This window comes from Cheilinus undulatus, linkage group 13 (assembly GCF_018320785.1).
Source record: "Cheilinus undulatus linkage group 13, ASM1832078v1, whole genome shotgun sequence".
Lineage (NCBI taxonomy): Eukaryota > Metazoa > Chordata > Actinopteri > Labriformes > Labridae > Cheilinus > Cheilinus undulatus.
Genome location: NC_054877.1, coordinates 23,511,951 through 23,532,773, shown reverse-complemented (window position 1 = coordinate 23,532,773; position 20,823 = coordinate 23,511,951). Strand labels below are relative to the sequence as shown.

The 20,823-nt window shown below is 38.4% G+C and overlaps 1 protein-coding gene across 1 annotated transcript in view; it reads right to left on the bottom strand.

Annotated features, from left to right (window-relative positions):
- Window positions 1-38: 38 nt before the first annotated feature.
- spidr (scaffold protein involved in DNA repair) overlaps window positions 39-20,823 on the bottom strand; it is a 54,413-nt gene continuing 33,628 nt past the window's right edge. Inside the window, exons 11-20 of the mRNA XM_041803291.1 lie at window positions 14,338-14,496; window positions 11,253-11,340; window positions 10,429-10,569; window positions 10,256-10,318; window positions 8,120-8,318; window positions 4,453-4,650; window positions 3,240-3,333; window positions 3,040-3,151; window positions 1,067-1,123; window positions 39-555 (exon numbers count right to left, since the gene is read on the bottom strand). Coding sequence (XP_041659225.1) covers window positions 436-555; window positions 1,067-1,123; window positions 3,040-3,151; window positions 3,240-3,333; window positions 4,453-4,650; window positions 8,120-8,318; window positions 10,256-10,318; window positions 10,429-10,569; window positions 11,253-11,340; window positions 14,338-14,496 — 1,231 coding nt within the window. The 3' untranslated portion in view covers window positions 39-435. The remainder of the gene's footprint in view (window positions 556-1,066; window positions 1,124-3,039; window positions 3,152-3,239; window positions 3,334-4,452; window positions 4,651-8,119; window positions 8,319-10,255; window positions 10,319-10,428; window positions 10,570-11,252; window positions 11,341-14,337; window positions 14,497-20,823) is intronic.

The window sequence follows — 20,823 nt, the reverse complement described above, 5'->3', positions numbered from 1 at the left end:
AAAAAAAAAAAGAGTGCAACAGGAAATAGAAAGCAAAGTCAGCAAAAATTGCAACTTTTATTGACAATGTCAGCAATATTTTACAAACATAGGTCCATAGTTGGAAGAAAAAGTATTTCATACCACTTAGACAATGTGTTTGAAGTCAAAAGTCTTAAAAGCCCATCAGTGAAGCACGTGGGCTTCTCTGACAGACTGCATGCCACAGGTCTACCCTTGGGCTGTCAACTCCTGCTCCACAGGATCACATATCATTAACACAAACAAGACCTTGTCTTCTTGCAGTCCTGCTCACTCCAGCACAGCCTCAAGCTGTCAGAGGAGGCCTTCAAGGGGGGGTAGGAGAGGCTGCATGGGCTCTGACCAAGGCAGTTCTGTGAGGCCAGCTGAAGCCTTAGGATTGATATCATTAGCTTACTTGTCCTAACGGTTGCCTCAGAGGCGGACTTCTTCCAGGCTGATCCAGAGGTCAGGTTTCTTGGTGACCACTCGGACATAAGCGCCAAGGGGGCCCACCTCTTTTCCCAGGACATTCTCCACATCGTATCCTAGGAACTAAAACAAATCAAGCCCATCAGAAAACTCACACCTTGCACACTTCATTCAATTCTTCTTGAGGCTAGAAACTGATGCTTTGACAACGTTTGAGTGTACTTAAGGCCCCTGACCTTTGCACACTGGTCAGCAGTATTTCTGTTTATTTAACAATTTATTCTGCACTCACGACTTCCCTTTGCAAGGTGCATTAATGCTTTAAAAAACAAACACAAGCCTGTGTTTGCAAAGATGACAAACTCCACAGCACGTTGGTTGTAAAAGAGATTAGCTGAATTCTCCAGAATGAAAACTGCTAATAATGGAATCAGTGAAAACAGGAGGTGGAGGGAGATTACGTCAGTATTTTGGAAGCAAATTCCTCTGACAGTATCAATGACCGGAGTGACTCAGGGATTTTAAGTGTTTAGTACAGAATAGGCTTACATGAACAGACAACTTATTGACAGAAGATCAATGCACCGCCTAGTCCAGCCCAGAGTTATGTAAGCATTTGTAAAAGCACACTTACCTCACTACCCTCCAGTGCTGCAGTGTTTAAGATGGACATGATTGTCTTCTGCTGCAGCTGTCAGAGATATGAAAAGATGCAGGGGCATTAATGTCTTTGAAATTATACTGAAATAAGTTACACTGACAGTGTGCTCTGTGACTAATGGTGGTGTTAAATCATCAGGTGGCTGATAAGTAGAAATGATAACTTTATCTGTTTGCCTTACTTTGTTTTCTGATAACAGCAGGTATCAAATAATAAAACTGTCATTTGAATGCACATACAATCAATTATTCTATTTATTCATCCCTTTCATGAGCAGAAATTATGTAATAATCTCACTATAACAGAGCACCTGGGGTATTACAGGATTATCTTTTTGCTGCTTTTCTTTACATCTGCTTTAAGAAAAATACTTTGGATATTTGAATCAGAGTGGATCAGCTCCACCCTTAAGTCTGTTGCCTTAATATGCTTTAGTAGTTGGTGATCCTGATTTTGTGAAAAAGACTGACTTTCTCTTAAGGTAGCAATCCAGGTGTTCAAGTTCACACACTGTTTCTCAGCTGTCCTTAAAAAATGTACTTTGCATACAGTATAAATAAAAATTTAGTGCAGTACAGTGATTCATGACACCATTAAATCTTGAGCTTTGTTACACACCCACTTGTTGCAGGTTGCAGCACATCAGTTGTATCTACTTATGCAAATCAGTTCATGTGATGTAACTTGGTGTTGCGGGTCAAAACAGGCTAACAGGAGCATGCTTGCTCCAATACAGCAAAATATGATCACATGTAGATTTTTTTTTCATACTGTCATACAATCCTTTTACATGCATTGGAATATTTTTTTGTGAAATAGTAAATAGCAAGGATGTATACGGCACAGAATGCACCTAAAATGAGCCTATGGACACCCTTAAAGTTAAGGGAAGTAGCCCTATGCATAAATTAACATCAGTATACACCCTGCAGAGATACACTCCACACCAAGTGGTTTGAAAAATCTCCCAGGACCTTGTGAATCATTGGCACGGGGTTCCTACATGCTTTAAAAATCAAATGCAAGACTTTTTAAGACCTGAACTGAGAAAAATTAATACCACTTTTTTAATACCACTAAAGGGTCAAAAATGAAAGCCATGTGAGATTTCTCAATGTACCAGCCCAGAGCTGAATTTAGGGGTTTGAAGGACTGTTTATTAAATGTCAAACGGTGCAGAGCAGAGAATTTTTTGGATCATTAATGCCAACATTTTATGATTTCTGGCACATTTAATGAAGAATAATGAGTGTTCTCAGGGAAAACCTGTCAAAATAATTTGGCTGCATGGATTTAAGAGGGCAATCTGGTAGCCCCAATATTAGACAACTGGACTAGTGTTTTAAAACAGTTCAGAGTGTATTTAATCACAGTAAACCAGATCAAATCAGAGAGAGATCTGGGCATCCTCCACCAGGAAATTTAGAAAAAACAACAATAAACTCCCTGAATTCTGGAGAATATTTAAGCAACACTTTGGAAGAGGATTATAAAAATCTTACAAGGTTTTTCTATAGATAGATGTCTATATCAAATTGCCTTTTAAAATGTAAGACCTCTCAGGGGTAAAAATCAGACTTTTTACGGCCTCTGAATCCAGTTTAAGACATGTTAAGCCATTCAAGTATCTACAGAAACCCTGTTTAAATTAAAGGCCAGGCTATGCCTTGTTTCAATCTGTATGTTAAGCCAAACTACACCAATAGACTGTTGGCTTTTGTTTTATGTTTCCTGTACACATAATTTCACGAGACTCTGCACTTTTTAAAGGTATTTAACAAAACAGTAGACTTCGGGGACACCAGTAGGCATAGTGGTAATATCTGCGCGCCCCATGTACAAGGGCTGTTGTCCTCAAAGGTGTAAAAGCCTGAAAAAAACTTAAAAAGAAACCAACTTCAAATTATTGGTATCAAAGCGCTCAGGTCAAAGGTTAAAACTCTCACCTTAACCTTCAAAGTGCAGCTACTCAATGAAGAACTCAGAAACACTTCCAGTTGAATCTTCATGTCGGGCTTGTCAACAGCTGACTTACAAGAAACACAGTAGAAGTTCTGACTGTGGAGAGATAAAACACAAAACAGAAAGTTAACATTCATGAATGTGTTTTATATTAAAGCTGTTTGGCTTTCACATGAGAACTTACTGTGATTCTGAGTACTTCTCTAAGTTATCACTCCCGCAATGGCTGCACGCAGGCCAGGAGTAAGCTGTGCTCTCATCCACTCCAACTATAACCCCTGCAGGAAAATTGCAAATAAATTGTTTATATTTACACATCTTTGAAACATGTTTGCAAACATTACCTTTTTGCACTGCTTTTTTTCAAATGTATTTGTTTTACATTTACTGGTGGACGTTGAATGTAAACACTGAGACCTAGGAAATATTTTGCGTTGTAGGCTTCAAATTCTGTGTATTTTTATAACAGGGTGTGAGAGATAAACACATCCCGTCCATTTTTATCTGAGATCCAGGTGATAAATGCAGCAGAGTAATCGCTACCTTCACACTATCTCACTTAGCAACAAGAGCTGCTTCCTCACAAACATCACAGCAGAACGAAGATACTTAATCTAAAACTGAAAAGTCTCTCTCGTATATATCGCTCTCAGCCTTTTTTTTCCTCCACTGGTAATTTCCAGAAGATAGCATCAAGCATGGGTGCGAAAGCTAAAAAGATTGTTTTATTTATTCAGCCAGCTGACCAAACATGTTTGGCCAGAGGGGGCTGAAAGAAGACACTTCACAGTGTGATCTCTGCCCTCTGAAGTGACATGAAGACCACAGATGCACAGATGCAGATTATGATCTGATTTTAGGTCACTCTTCTCTGCAATATGATTACATAACTGGACAAAATCAAACAAATAATTAAACGACATTTGACTGGTTAAAAACAGAATACTGCTTCTTTATTTTTATGTATTTGCAAAATCATGACATATCTCATAATAGCAGAGTTTTTGATTTAGTAAAACAATGCTAAGTGCCTACAACTTGAATTTTTTTAATCTTCCTCTGATAATCAAATCTTCATGGGGAGCAGGCCTGGTAATTTCTTTGCAAAAGGACATGGGAATTGAGAAAAATCCAATGAAAATTCATGTGTTTTTATTTCATATAATTCAAACAATGACAGCCAGAGGACAGTGAATAACAAACAGCTGAGAGGAATTCCTTAAACCCACATCAAGGCCTCTTAGTGAGCTGTAAACTTGTAGATGAAACAAAAACAAGTGGGTTTTCCTCCCCTGAGAAATCACTACATCGGGCATGTTCTGCAAGAACAGTTCAAATTAAGCGAGTTGAAGGGAAACCACAACACTTAGTCAAAGTGGGCGAAGAGATACACTGACCTGTGAGAGAGCAGAGGGAGTTGGGTGTGATCTCAGGACTCAGAGGATCCAGTCTCACAGGTTGGGGCAGGGTCTTTGCCGGAGGCTCAGATAGAGACTGTGAAAGTGACTCTGGCCTGACGGAGGATGACTCAAGATTGTCCTGAAGATCCTCAGAGCAGATGTCAATGACTGACTGCTCCACGCACACGAGAACATCTAGATAGACATGAGAGGAAAATTAATGTTTTAAAAAAGGCAATACATTACCAAACTCTACAAAACCTCAACTGAAAGCAAAGAAGTCCAGATAAAAATCTTATTTCAAGATGTGAAAAACAAAAATTAAGGCCTGAATTGCTTTTAATGAATAAAACGTATCTGCATAGGGCTGTGTGTTGAAATAAAAACTACACTCTAATAAAATACATCTAATTTCAAGACACTTTAGTAAAATGGTATACATTTGACTTATTTATAGCAACACAAGCCTTATCATTTTTGTTTAATGTGTTGAATTAGATGTTAATCTAAAATTTAAGTTAAAGTTTATAGTAGTGGTTCTCAAGTGGTCTGGCATCAGGACCCACCACCACCTCCAATGTTCCTACCTTCTGCAATCATAACTAAGGGTTTTAATGAAAAATAGTGAAGTTTGGATAAGAGATGAAACAAAAGAGGTGAGAGATAAAACACATCATAGGCTTCTTGCTTCATATTTTTTCTAGGCACACTCTTGTGACCCACTGAAAATGGCTTCACGACCCACTTTAGGATCCTGACCCACAAGGTTGAGAGACAATGGTTTATAGTAACTTGTAATTAGATGTTGTTGTCCAGTAATTACAAAACCAGGCCTGTTGAGATTTGAGTTTTTGAGGTGTACAACATAAATTTCTAATTTTTCTCATCTCAATACCCAGGACTGATATCTTTCAGTGGAGTGAGAGTAGGAGAACAACAGTACAAAGTAATAAAACTTAATTCAATACTACTTAGAAGAGTAATAATTCGGGATTGGGCTTTATGATGTCTACAATGCTTTGGAAGGGTTCAATCTATATATTGGAAATAAGAGGAGCTTACATCGCCTTACATCACAACAACTGAAGTTAGAGTAAGCCCATCATTAAGCTGTTACAACAGTAAAACACTGTTAGAGCAGCCATAACATCGTTTTCAGGCAAATTGAAAGCATCTTCAACAATGACTGAACACAACTTTTATATAGTTTGTCTTGATATGACATCTTACTAGGGAACTACAGCAGCTAAATCAGCAACTTTAGTCTTCTTTTGAGTGACCCGTCTTACATTAACCAGTGTAATACTGACAACCAGCTAGTCTGTCATCATGTCTGCCAGCTGTTTGGTTGTTCTTAGAAATGCCGTTATGTTTTTTTTTCTCTGATAAAGCACTTTTAAAAGTTGAAAACGCAGCTTTGATAAATCAGGGACTGAATGAAAATAGATTAGGGCCAGAAAGCCTGGCAATGAGCTGAAACTCATTTCAACACTCCCTAAATCTGAGAGGAGGCACTGATAAGCTGATAATTCTGTGTGGGTTCATGATTAAGGCTGCCTAAATACTAGACGTTTTTAAATCTTAACAAACCACAGACACGTGGATAGTTTCGACTGATTGTTAATATTATGATCCTTTGAACGCAGACACCAGACCAGTGGTTCTCAACTGATGAGTCAGGACCCAAAAGTGGGTCAAGGAGTCGTTGTCAGTGGGTCGTGAATGTGTGCCAGGATGAAAAATTGTGGCAAAAACTCCATCAGGTGTGGAACATAGATTCATATATCTTAATTTAGTTTTTCAAAGGATGATGAGTGAATTTCTGCTGTTTTCTAAAGAACTCAACTCGTCTGGTTTTTTCATAATATGTTAATTTCTTGAGATTTATAGAAAACCAATTCTTCAAGTTATTTTATTTTTTTAATCAGATAAAGACCCACGGAGTTTGAGATCTCTTTTACAAGCGTGACTTGGCCAAGAGGTCAGCAACACACGTCACAATAAATAATACAATTCAGGGACAGATTACAATAATAAGTTAAAAATAAACAGTAATTTTGAAAGTGCATAATTACTTACAGATATGTGCTGGAAAAGTGACTTACGATCACAAGAAAGCAAAGAAAACTAAAATATGCCCAGTTAGGACTTCTGTAATATGCGCTTTTAAAACATGCTTGTATTGTCTTGTCTCCTTGTCCAGATGCATCTGGAACCAAAGTGACGGAGTGGAAAGTAACTAATCATATTTACTCAAATTCCTGTAATTGAGTAGCTTTTATGTGTACTTGCACTTTTTTGAAAATCATTACTTTTACTTAAATATATTTTGGGTGAAGTATTGTTCTTAATTACATTTTAAAAAGCACTGGGTACTGAGTAAAAAAAATAAACACTAAAAGCCACAACGAGGAGGTCCGAGCTTTTTCCCAACAACATGAAAACAACCAGTCATTTGGCTTTCCCAACACATGACGGTCAGTAGCACATAGCAAGAGAATGATTCCATATTTCTTCCCTAAACAGGTCAAAGCTTATAATAACTAACCTGGTTGGAGGTCTGTATTTTCTTGTTATTGGACATTAAGGACAGGTCATATTTCACTGTGAGAGCCTCTTGGGTATCATAAGTAGCTACTCAGTACTTTGCGTACATTTTGAATGACTTACTTTTTACTTTTACTTCTACTCAGAGTAACTGTACTTCTACTTGAGTACAATAGTCTGTCACTTTTCCCACCTCTGCATTATTTTTTAGAAATAAATCAGAGTTGCTGAGGGTTTTCGGAAAACAGGGTAGCTATTTCTTGTTAAGGAGGTGGTTGTGGGCACATAGGCTAAGCCAGTTAAAAAACACTGAATTAGATGATTCAGCCAGGCAGTGAAACCAATTCACAGAAACTCGCCATCAAATGTGACTACGTTGTATCTCTATTGTGGTGTATCTTGGATGAGACGTCAAAAAGGCACTCGTACTGTTGTCATAATTTCACACAAAGGCTTTTTTTTCAGTATTCCACATGACTCTGGGCACACTTTTGTTTACGATCCTTGCCAAACGGATGTTTGTGAGCTGTAAAAGTTCACAACATCCGGTTGCTAAAACTTCCCTCTCTGCTCAACGCAGAACCATTCTAGATCAGGGTGGCTGCTACTTGATCAGGAGCAGCAAAATACCTGTTCTGACACCAAACACTAGATGATTATTTGAACAAACTGGGCAGGGCATGACCCAGTTAATGCCCTACATCAGGCCAAAAATCATCTTTTGCAAACCCAGCTTTAGAGCTTTTCTTTCATAAAGTTTTTTTCATATACAAATTTGATAAATAATAACTCATAAACAAAAGATGTGACTTGAAGCTTACAATTTTACACTTACTACTTTCACAATTGCTTTCACTTTACACATAACTTTTCTAGTATTATAAACAGCAATACATAAATGTAAAGTGATAAAAAACACAATAAAACCATCTGAAATCTATTCAAATAAATAATGATTCGATAAATGTGGATATCTGAGTGCCTAAGAATTGAACTTTAAATGATGTATCTAATGTTTTGGACTCCCATTAGAGTGATTTATACACAAAGTCGTATGAGATAAAAAAAAAGAAAAAAAAACACAGGTAAGACAATGGCCCATCAATTGAAGCTTTACCATGTTCTCTGATGGCATCTCTGAATGACATGCGACAGGTGGTGGGGGAGGTTAAAGCTTCGAGGACAGAGGAAGTGATCACACAGGATGTGCTCACACATAGGGGCACTGTTCGCCTACATGGCCCCTCGGGCCACTCCTCCTGAAGACTGGGGTCTGTCAGCACCAACCAAATCTCACCCTGGCCTACTTCGCTGCTCTAAGATAGACACACAGACAAAAAGAGAAGATTTAGAGTCACGTAGAACAACCTTGAAAGAAACCACTAATGGAAATATTAGATAACAAAAGCCTACACAGCATAAATTATGAGAAAGTTCTCTACTGCTGTCAAAAAAGGTAAAACTAAAAAAAGACTACATTTATACTATTTGATACCTTGTGTTGTAAAGTAATTCTGTCAGATTTTGAAATGATCTTTAATATCAAACTTCTAAACTCATAAAACAAGAAAATAAAAAACGATCTTCAGACACAGTGCCTATGAAAAGTATTAACCCTCTTGGATGTTTTTCTTTATTGATTTTATAGATCAATCATGGTCATGGCATTTTGACAAAAAAAAAATACAAAAAACAACCCTCTTTAATGTCAATGTGAAAACAGACGTCTCAAAGTGAAGTCAATGAAATAAAAATAGGTCATGTAAAAAAAGTGACTGCATCCCGTTCAAGTCGGTATTTAGTAGATGCACCATTGGCTGCAATCACAGCACTGAGTCTGTGTGGATAGGTCTTAATTTAGGCTTGCACATCTGGACACTGCAACTTTGCTCCATTCTTCTTTGCAAAACTGCTAAAGCTCTGTCAGGTGGCACAGGGACCCGGCGTGAACAGCTCTTTTCAAGTCCAGCCACAAATTCTCCATAAGATTGAGGTCTGGGCTTTGACTTGCCCACTTCAGAACATTCACCTTGTTGTCTTTAAACCATTTCTGTGTAGCTTTCGCTGTATGCTTGAGGTAACTGTCTTGCTGGAAAATAAATCTTCACCCAAGCTTGCAGACTGGATAAGATTGTCCTCTAGGATTTTCCTATATTTTGCCACTTTCATTTTACCCTCTACCTTTACAAGCCTTCCAGGGCCAGCTCCCAAGAAGCATCCCCACAGCACGATCCTGCCACCAACGTGCTTCACAGTGGGGATGGTGAGTTTGTGGTGATGTGCAGTGGTTAACTCCATCAGAGTAGTCATAAGTGCCTTGGTGGCCTCTCACTAGTCTCCTTCTTGAACTGTCAGTTTGTGAAGACAGCCTGATCTTGGCAGATTTAAACATGTGTCATACTCCCTCTATTCCTGATGATGGAATCCCCTGACTTCTTCTTCTTTTCTATAATCTTTTTTTTCTGAAATGCTTGGAGTGTTCTCTTGTCTTTATGGTGTAATGGTAGCCAGGAATACCAATGCACCAGTGACTGGACCTTCCAGACACAGGTATCTTTTTACTATAGTTACTTAAGACACATTCACCGCACTCAGCTGATCTCCATTTCACATATTGTGAGACTTCTAGCATCATTTGGCTGGGCCTCTGTTAAATTACATCAGTCACTTTAGAGTGGAATATTTTTGCAAACATCTATTTCACATAACATATTTTTTTATTTAATTGACATTACTTTGTAGAAATTTATTTTCACCTTGAAATTAAAGAGGTTTGGTGCAAATGACTTAATTTTCTGTTGCCTCTGTATAAAGATAGGACTCAATATCATTTTATTTTGACCACAGATCACAGAATTTTAAAATACTGGATTTGAGATGACCCAGGTGAAAGCATTTTTGACTTCAGATTATTCATTAACAGGATAAACAGTGCTGGTTACTAGTAAAACAGCATGGAAAAAGTGGTGTGAGTGTGTCAAAGTCCATCGCTCTGTTCAGAGCTGCTGCTATCTCCCCTTCGTCAAAGTTTAAAGGTCTCACCAATCAATGGTAAAGAATGGCTAGGCCTCACAGAGATTGTCATCCACACAGTGATATGAGCGAGCTCTCTGCGTCAGAGCTCAATCTTATCAGTTTGTTGGTTTAAATGATCTAAAAAGGATGATTAAGGTTCTCTGCTGGATATGTTTTATTACATACTTCATACTAAACATAAACCAAAGAATGTCATAAGAGAAAGAGGGAGAAGTACCTGCTTTATCCTCTTATAAATGACTGTTGCAAAAAAACTGCAGCGACAGGTTTTAATCTCACTCTGAAAAAAAAAGAAGAAAAAAAAAAGTCATAGATCAACTTAACCGAGACAAGTTATCAACATGTGCGTCAATTTTTAAAAATTTGATGAGTGTAAGAGAAGCTGTTCACCTGCAGAATGTCTTTTAGACTTAGGTATGTGTTAGGGAGGAAAAGCGAGGACATGGTTTTCTCCTCAGACAGCTGGACTGAACTCTCCTGACCAGACAGCAGATAGCAGAAACTGGGAGCCAGACCTGCAGGTTTACATTCCTATAAAGACAAGGATTAAATTTACATGTTAAACAAAATGTACAGATGTGGAAAAATCATTGTTCCCAAAGACTCATGTTTCTCATCGTATTTTTACTGACATCAAAACTCTAAACCAATGCTTATTCAATTTGTACGTCTTTTTGTTTTTGCAGCCCGCTTTGTTCTGCTGAATACTTGTGGTCAACTTGCTGAAGTTGTCAGTTTGCACATATATTATTTCTTTTCAGCATGTTCACTCCTCAAAATTGTAAATGTTTCCTAAATTGTATGGTCTTTTGTCTTTTTATTGTTTGTCATTTGCAACCTTTCTCCTCACAGGACAATCACACATTTCAGCACTTTAGAATAACTGGTTTCACATTGAACTCTTTTAGAAATGCGCATGAAATATGCATGCCTTATTTTGAAAATGGTGAGAATTAAAGGCCTTTTTGGTACAATGTTTTGCTTTTCTTTGTTTCATGTGTTAACAGATCTGAATTTTCTCAGGATGAGGATCTGGAGTTTCTTTACTCCAAAGATCAGGAGATTTGATGTAATTTTTACAACTTTAGGAAACCTCTGATCACAATCAGTCACAGAAATTTCCCAAACTTCACTTATGAAAAAAATAAGCATGCAGCTCCAAAATGTATTACTATAAAATAAAAACATGTGGCCCAAACCACGTAAGGACTTACAGTGGAGGTACTGGGTGTGTTTCCATGATATTTCAGAGGAATCAGTGGGGGCCACAGACTGTCTATCAAACTAAAAAGCCTGGAACGCCTGGAGAGAGACAAAAAAATCCCAAAAAGAGTTAGGGGGAGGGGGTGCTGAAAAGGGGTGAAAAGAGGAGAAACTTGTGAATAAGAGACTTTGAAGGGAAGCTCAGAGAGCCAGTTTCACTTCCACAGAAACATGAATCTGTTAAGACAGAACTCGCTTTAACGTCACTGAGCATTAACAGAGCATGCTTGGGCTGGCAGATCAGATACACACAAAAACTGTTTTTACAAGCAGCCTCTGAGATACTGAGAGGGTGGGAACAACACTCACACCCTGTGTAAATCACAATATCATTGTGGTGCAAAAATAACAAGGGTTAAAAAGCAAATTACAAGGGATTTTATCTACTTTGTTTATAAAGTGGCAGTCATCTGCTTTCATCAGATTCTTAATCTCAGTGATGAAAGACTGAAACCAGATCACGATAAGCTTTATGGAGTTTATCCGGTACCAGAAGTAACAATCAAATAAGTAAAATGGGAAAAAACCTCAAGTGGTCATCCAGCAGGAGGAGACATGTCAGTCTTGATTCATTGTCTCTTTTCTGAGAAGCACTGGTTGAGTTCATGGTGGCCGGTCAGTGTTACTTATTCATCCCCGTCATATCAGCCAGTGGTTAACAACCTGTTAGTCAGCCTGTAATCACAGGCTTCCTTTGTGTGGAACTGGTTCTGCAGCCCATTCAAGTCCAGTGACGCCTGCACAACGATGAGTAACGACAAAACTAACAGTACTCATTTAACTCTGTGATACTGAGCTTATAGGAAATGTTAGTGCTGCAAATGTTTTTTTGCTTTAGAAGATCAAGTCTAATTAGAATCAAAGTTCATAGCAAAGAAAGAACGGATGGAATAAAAAGTAAGACTATCCAACAGCAGTGATGTAAAAGCCAATAATCAAATTTCTCCCTCTATAAGGAGCTGCAGCACCTAAAATAAGGACAACATTGATTTGACATGCTACTCACACAAGTGCCAGATTGGTCCCAGATTCATAGTTTGGAAACACAAGAACTTGCCTTGTATTTTAAAGACTGAGTTAAACATCTTGGAAAAGAGTAAGATTGATAACAATCTTACATTTACTATCAAACAGTAAACTGTTTGTGACAGTTAGCTTCCTGTGCATAAGGACAGGGTATACACAGAAAATATGGCATTAAATGTAATACTTTAAAGAATTTCTATAAGACCCTCTTCATACATTTTTAAAGATATTTTGCCTTTTATGCCTTTATTTATAGTGGAGGACAGTAGATAACGTCAGAAATAGGGATGAGAGAGTGTGGGAGAGACATGAGGGAAAGGAGCCACAGGCCAGACTTGAAACCGGGCTGCCATTGGGCACGCCTGAACCCACTAGGCCATCTGCAGTCCTCTTTATACATTTTCAGACTCTATTGCATCTTCATTTTCTAACCCATTACACTAACTACACAATTATGTTTATGTTATGAGCTGATAGTAAGACAGAAATGTGACAACAAAGAATTGTTGTATGAAAATGAGGATTTCTTGGAGAATTTTTACACTTGACTATGAGAAAAAACCCTGATACCATGAGGTAACTGACACTGGAAGGACTTATTTTTTTACTTAAGCCACCCAAAAGTAGCTGTGTCACAATCTAGCAGTACCCATCTATGTGATCTTTACTGCAGTTAAAGCTAAAAAGTAAAAAAGCATACATTTAGGTTTTAAGATCAAAAATACAATGTCTTATTTCCCATTTCAGGAAACATATATTACTCTTTAATTCTGATTTAAAGTTTTTTAAAGCCTACAACCTCTTAAGATTACTTAAAAATAAATTAAAAAAAAACATCAAAATTTAAGACTTAAAAATCCAGCATTTGAACATTTTTAACACCTTTTTAAAGCCTTAATTTTGCATGCATTATCACACATCTCATTTGTTTCCTCAGTACCAAACAAAAGTGTTAAAAATAAAAAGTTGTGCTTTAACAGGGGGTAAAAGTCAAACCATTTGACTCTCTGGAGTGTCTTCTTTTTTCACAAGTCAGTTAATCAGTAAGCAGGGATGTCGTTATTGTTCACTTTGTACTGAGCCAGGCTAGTTTTCCCCTTTCCTTTCAGTCATTATACTAAATCTCCTTAGTGTGGCATTGCCAATTACCGTTATATCATAGTATATCACCTGTTTAATGCAAAATAAGTAAACAGACATGTTTCCCACAATGTACAACTGCTATCTTAGCTTAATTTATCTTAATGGTGTGCCTAGAAGTCCATCAATTACTTATCCCCTGGAACTGAGGGTCTAAAAAACAAGGGTCTTATTTACCCCAGCTGGGCCCACGTGTGTTCTCACTTGAGAGTGCAAGTCAGCCCCATGCAAGTCAGCCCCATGTGCTGAACTGAAGATAGCCCATCAGCGTCTGACAGCAGACAACCCCTTGTGACATTATAGGCTGTGGTGGCATTGAAAATACCAGAGATGTAAACATACCCCCAGCCCCCAGCTCTAAATGTTCCCATGTCAGTTCATCTAACTGCTTCTAATCTGGGATCCTGACTATGGAAACTCACAAGGGACAAGAGCGTGTACCTCGGTATCACCTTACATGTAAACACTGTTGCACTGCTGGCGGAGCTGCATAATCAAGTTCATGTGAGCTCACATTAAAATCTCATTGTGCTGTCAGTGTGGGTGTTCATGTTTGAAAAAAGGGCATTCAAGGATAAAAATGGGGAATTTGCTGCGGTTTACAAAACTGGAGATTCACACATTAACTACCAAAACAATCAATCCATATGTGCTGGAAGATTTAGCTTCAGACTCTGTGCCTCTACAGCACCAGGCTGCTCTGAGGCTACATTACCAACATTCATATCAGGACGTGTCTACCATCTGCATTTACCCAGGGCTAAGAGGTAAGATAAGATAACCCCGTTGAAGTTTATCCATGGCTGTGAACTGAAATGCAGGTGAAAAGCAACAAAGACTTAAAGGGACGGAGGAGTGTGAAGATCTCACCTTTCTCGAGTGACCCGCTGCACCACTTTGATGCCTCTGAGCATGCAGGTCCTCCCCTGCCACATGTGGATGAACCGCTGGAGGTCGTCTCTGCAGGGCAGGAGGTGGAGCTGGACCTCACTGAACATCCCGTAGCTGTCCTGGACGAGCATACAGAGCCTAGAGAAAACAACACAAGCACTGATGAAATAAGGCTGATTTGATTTAAGAATAACACTAATTATAATAAAGGAAACACCTTATAGACATCTCAATAACTTTAAAAAAGCCCATATGTCCTTATTTTCATATGAAAATAGACGTTTTTTAATTTTTCCTCACTTCTTTTTAACCAAGGGATAGAAACATAATTGTATTGGTTGATTATGATCTCTGAAGAGGCTACTAAAATTAAAAACTGCCTTAGCAACTGAAAACAGCATGGCTTTTGTTTTGTCTCTTTAAAATAAGTTTTGAATAATAAAAATAAAAAGGAGAGGCCTCAGAACTGACCCATGAGGCACTCCTTTGCTTACTTTCAGAGAGTCAGAGGTGTAACCTTCTGCCAGCACACTGGGTTCTGTCTGTGAGGTCATTGTTGAACCAGGAAACAGTTTGAGGAGACACACCTGCTCTAACAAGGCTTTGCTTTAGCAGTGTATGGTCTGCTGTACCAAATGCTTTTGAAAGACTAATAGAAAGTGCCGCACAGTGTTGTTCATTAGGGCCCGAGCACCGACCTAGGGTCAGCAAGGACCCTATTGTATCTGTAGCCATTATCATTATTTTACTCTCAGGGAAATCGCTAATTTGGGGGCCTTAACATGATCAAAAACTCACTAAACTTCCCCCAAAATTGTCCCCTCACGAGAAATAACAACCTTTTGGTGGAATTTCGCAAATCCATCAGGCGGTCGCCACTAGGCCAAAAGTGAGATAGGGCCGTGGGTAACACCTACATGCACCAAAATTGGTACACATATGTATCATGATGAGACGAACAAAAAATTACATTATGACCATCCGCTACAGGAACCGCATTACAAACCGTTTTTTGTCAAATTTTGGCGTTTTCGGAAAAGCACACATTTCGCATTTGAACGAACTGTGTCGAGGGATTTCATCTGATAGACTCCAGAATTTCTTTTTGCATAAACCAGACCCCTGGAGATGAAAAGTTATCAAAGGCATGAGTTTTCACCAGGGGACGGGGCCGTAATAGGGGCCCAATTTTACCCTATTTTTGGTGTGTTTTTTACAGTTAAAATTACACATTAACGCATTATAACTTTTAGTGCTTATGTCAATCATCACCAAACTTCACATGGATAATCACACAATGGTCCTGAATACATCCATACATTAATATCAGCACTTTGTCACAGCGCCCCCTTCTGCCAGGTGAACATTTACAACATTAATTTTTCATGTCTGTCTAATGGGTTCTCACAAAAAAAATTATCCAAAAATACAACGTTCATCCTAGGCCTATTATTTTCGCTGTGCTTATGGATCATCATCAGAGCTACAAACAAGCCCTTTAGCCCCATGCCAAAATCCCAACAGGAAGTCCACCAGCTCCGCTCCAATTTCAAAAGAAGTCAATTTTTTGGAAAATTATACACTGAAAACTGATGTAACTTTGGTGGAGATCATTCTATGGTCTTCAGAATGTTATGGCAACACATCAGTATCACACTGAACACGCCCACATGAAAACAGCTTATCATGGCACCCCCTACTGCCAACAGGAAGTGATGCAAATGGGTCATTTCTGCATTTTCCTTAGTCTGTTGAACCTATTATGCTCTGATTTTGATCTCAACTCCTAAATATCTGTCCCTACATTGACATGTTTCATTAACACACACCCCAGTGGCCATGGTGGCCATCTTGATCCTTCGCCATTGGACAGGAAGTGGGTGTAACTCTTAAAAGAGTTACAATTTTACATGGATGATCAGGGTCTGCCTGTCCACAAATTTCAGTGTTCATTTCATGGATTTGCTATAGCGTCCCCTACTGTAAGATGCCATTAGCACCTCCATTTGTCTTCCAAGGGGACTTATCTCCTGGACTCTAGACTGGTATTTCCTGAAACCAGATATGATGGAGATCTCAGCTTGTGCTCTGCAGGTGACGCCACAGTGGCCATGTCAGCCATTTTGATCCTTCGCCATCTGACAGGAAGTGGATGTATCTCTCATATGAAAGACCTGATTGCCTTCAAATTTCACATGGATGATCAGGGTCTGCCTCTCTACAAATTTCAATGTTATTTTCACAGTTTTGCTCTAGTGCCCCCTACTGTATGATGCCATTAGCACCTCCATTACTCCTACGAGGGGACTTATCTCCTGGACTCTAGACTGGTATCTCCTGAAACTAGACAAGATGGAGATTTCAGCTTGTGCTGTGCAGGAGACAACCCAGTGGCCATGTGCGAGGGCCCTTCAGTGCTGCTTGCAGCCCTAATTATTTTCATTTTTGTAAAGACACACAGTCTGTAGATGGGCCTGTAATTGTTTTAGACAGTGGGCTCCTCCCCTTGAACAGGGGAAGGACAAATGCACCATAATCAACACAAAAATTGTTTTTTTCCTTATTATCCCCTACACTAAAACTGCATTTAGTTTAAAAACCAAAAGGGTAAAAAGATGACACTCCATAGAAAGGATGATAATATCTGCCTGCATTATTCTTATTCCTATGGAGTATTTTTTTATATTAAACATGTCATATTTTTTGTTACTTCATTATTCACAATTCTGACACAAGAACATCCTTAAAGGCCCTCTAAAACTGTGCACAACACAGCATTTCACACCCGAACCCACTTTTAGACTGCGACTTAGCATGCTCAAGTAAAAATTATTTAACTCGCTCATCAAAAGTTTTAAGAAGCAACTTAAATTTTACTGTGTCTTTTTCATTTTTATTATCTTTAAGATTTTTGGGGGGCTTTTTGAGAGAGAGGGACGTGCACCAAACATGCACAGAAAGCAGGCACAGTGGACTACAGCCTCACAGTGCATAGAGGACTATAGCCTCAGTTTACATGAGCCTGCTCTACTAACTGGCCTAAACTGGCCTAATATACTGTGTCTTTAATGTAAACAGAGTTAAAACATTTTCACCAAGATTCGCCCCAAAAAAGTTTGTTCTTTAGAAAAGGAGCTAAAAAAAAAGGTATGCTATCTTTCATCATAAAAAGGAGGATAAACTTCTGAACACTTTTCTTTGAAATGTAGAACCAACATAGAGGAGAGATTTAAAGACTTAAAAGGTTCAAAATCTGCAATTTCATGGCAGATGAGCAAACAAATATAGTAGAGTCGAGGTTTTTCGGGAACATGTGTCTCATATTTGTGTGCTGATGTTGTCCTGGTTTGTACCTGAACTTTACTGCAACCAGATTAATAAGAGTACATGGGATGATATTTTTAAAAATTAAACTGAAAATAAATTCAATAAATGGCTCAGCTAGTATTGTTGGGTTGCAACTCTTAGAGTCCAATTTCTCACTCCATGGCGAAAATACTCTGATCATATTTTTTGGTAAGAAGCCTTACATTAAAACACTTATCGAAATACACCAGCACTGCTTGCAGCGACACACTAACAACACACAGTGAAGGCCTTGGCGCTGACATTTGAAGGTGTTAATGCTGGTGGCCGGTTTGACAGGCTGCTGCTGACAGAAAAGACCTTTAGCCTACAAAGTTGTGCGGGAGCAAACCGCTGTGTAGTTGTGCACCCTGCTGCTCCCAGCGAGCACAAAGCTGCTACAGGCTCCAGTATGCAAGACAGTCAAGCCCAGACACAGCCCTGTACCAGCCCTGAGAGTAAACAGAACAGTTCATATTCCTGGTTAGACAAGCAACGGCCAGGAAAGAAGAGGAGAAGGGAAAAAAAAAAAAAAAAAAAAAAAAAAAAAAAAGGGAAGAGGGAGGAGGACTGTCAGCGTGCCCATCATGCATGTGCATGCATGCGCACATCCCAGACACTGGGAAAGTTTGGAGACTGTTTTCAACCACCTGATTGGGCCTATAAATGTCCTCTGTTGGTAAACACCATGTCCGTCTGTGTTTGTTCTGAAAGACCTAGAAATAGATATCTAAATAACATTCCTGATGTGACTTTTTATGGCATAAGTCAACATCTTCACCAAGATTATTTTCAGCTGTTTGCTTCATTCAAAATCTAAAATCCAACCTTTACACCTCTTTTAAAACAAAAAATGTTAAACATACAAAAATGTTTTCAGTGGTTGTATGTTTATAGAGCAGTAAACAAAGGTGTATGAGTTCAAGATGTAAAGCAAAGTGAAAAGACCTGAACCATGAATGGTATTTATCAACCCAAGACACTTTGTTTGTCCAACTCCAGCTCAGAGAAGAAAAAGCCTGGGGAAAAATATCATTCCTGAAAGGCAGACATGCTTAGATACCTTCAAAGCAGAAAAAAACATACAGCTTACTTAAGGTGGAATGAGTGATAGACTGCTGTCCTAAAATGAACCCTCAGATACGACTGTTCAACTACTAATACTTTTAAGTTAAGTTTAACTAAATGGATCCAGCTCTTATCTTCAATCAACACTGATAAATCTAAAAACGTTCTATGTTTAACTACTAGCTCATGAAATACAACATATAAACAAAAAATAGATGATAGAATAAACAGAAAAAAATAGACAAGATGATCTTAACTATATGTTTTTCTTGTTCGTTATAATCATAGTTTACATTTTGGATGTGTTTTCTTTATATCTGTGTTTAATACACATCAAATGGAAGTCTTTTATTCTCTAGGACTGATCGTTTTCTGATCCATAACTTCAGGAAATAGACCTTAAGCTAGATCTGGTGCATTAAAGCTCCTGTGAGGAACTTTTAGTTTGTGTTGATTTTGGTGCCCCTTGAGGACAAAGTAGTATAACTTACCTGTTTGCTTAGCTTGTCGTTAGTACCTTCAAAGGTATAATATGCAGAATTTTCAAACTGAAATGATATATACCAATAAAAGAATACAATTCTGATTTTATGCATACTTTTTAGTTGAGTACTTTCAGTACCTCAATAACAAGTTCTTAACCTCTATATTTGTAACAGTATGTTTCTTGCCGGGGCGTTGTGAAAGACACGACATGTTTATTGTTGCCTTGGAGATGCTGAATCTTACTACATAATGAAGCCTTATCTGCAACTGGAAGCTGCTGTCCTGTTTCTATACCTCATTCATGCTTAGTGAAGTTTACTTGTGATGGACCGCAACAGTTCTCTGCCATCAGCTGTGCATTCTGTCGCCTACTCCATCCCTCCGCTTTAGATTCATGGGAGAATCTAACATAATGTAGGAGAAAAACTGCTAAAAGTGGCCTTGCATTCTGGTTGTTCTGTAAGCAATCCCAGAATGCTTTATGAGTTGCTTGCAGCATTAAGCCAAAAGGCCATTTTAACAGCTTTTCTCATCTTTCTACTTTAATTGGTGGTGTGTCCGTCTTCAATTTGCCTCCCTTCCTGTCCCCGCCCCCATGATGTCACTTCCCCTCTATAACACATACACTCACAATGCTATCTGTGAGAGCTGATGAAAGCGTGCTGCAAAACAAAAAGTAAGCAGTTGAGGGGGTCAGAGCTGAGCAGCGCAGATTAACTTCTTTATTATTGTTTTGATTGAAAGCCCCCTATACAGTGTGATAAAGTTATGTTTTCCAATGAGAACACATACTGTTTTCTTTAAGCAGTCTAATATACCATAACCATTTAACACTACAAATATCTGACATGAATTTAATTTTAAAAGGTATTGATTCAGCATTCAGTTAATCACTGTGACACCTACCCTTCCGCTTCTGTTAGAGCACTAACAATATAGAAATAGTCGGTACAGGCCTTAAATGAATTGTGCATTTTCCTGCTAAAAAAAAATTTACATCAATAAAATAACACTGTATTTGTAGAAGGACTATTAGGGTCATCTTAAGGAAGAGGAACCCTCTTTTGTAAACAAGCAATACTTTCTTTTTCAGCACGTGCACATTTTATCTTTTGGATGGACGCTTTTTTTGATACAGGCTTGTGAACCTCAAGCGACCTCTCCTAAAGTGTTTTTTTTAATCTACTCCCCCTTTTAATTCAAGAGAACATGTTGCATAAACAAATGCGTAAAATAGGGATGCAAGATATTGGATTTTGCCTAAACCTTATATGCAGGTATTAAGAAATCCATTTCAGCCTATGGTGATATTGATACTGATATATAAATGTGGTTTAGACATAAAAAAACAAATAAACAAACTTAGGTCCTTAAAATGCACTTTAAATTTTTAAGGACTTCAAAAGGCCGCTGTCTGAAACTCCACAAACTCATTTGCACGGCTGATACTTGCAGCTGATAAATATTGGCAGAAACTTTAATATCTCCTGGTTTACTGGATTCTAGTAATGAGCTTTTAAGGCTATTATCTGCAGATACAAATGTCATGTTGATAATATTGTGCAT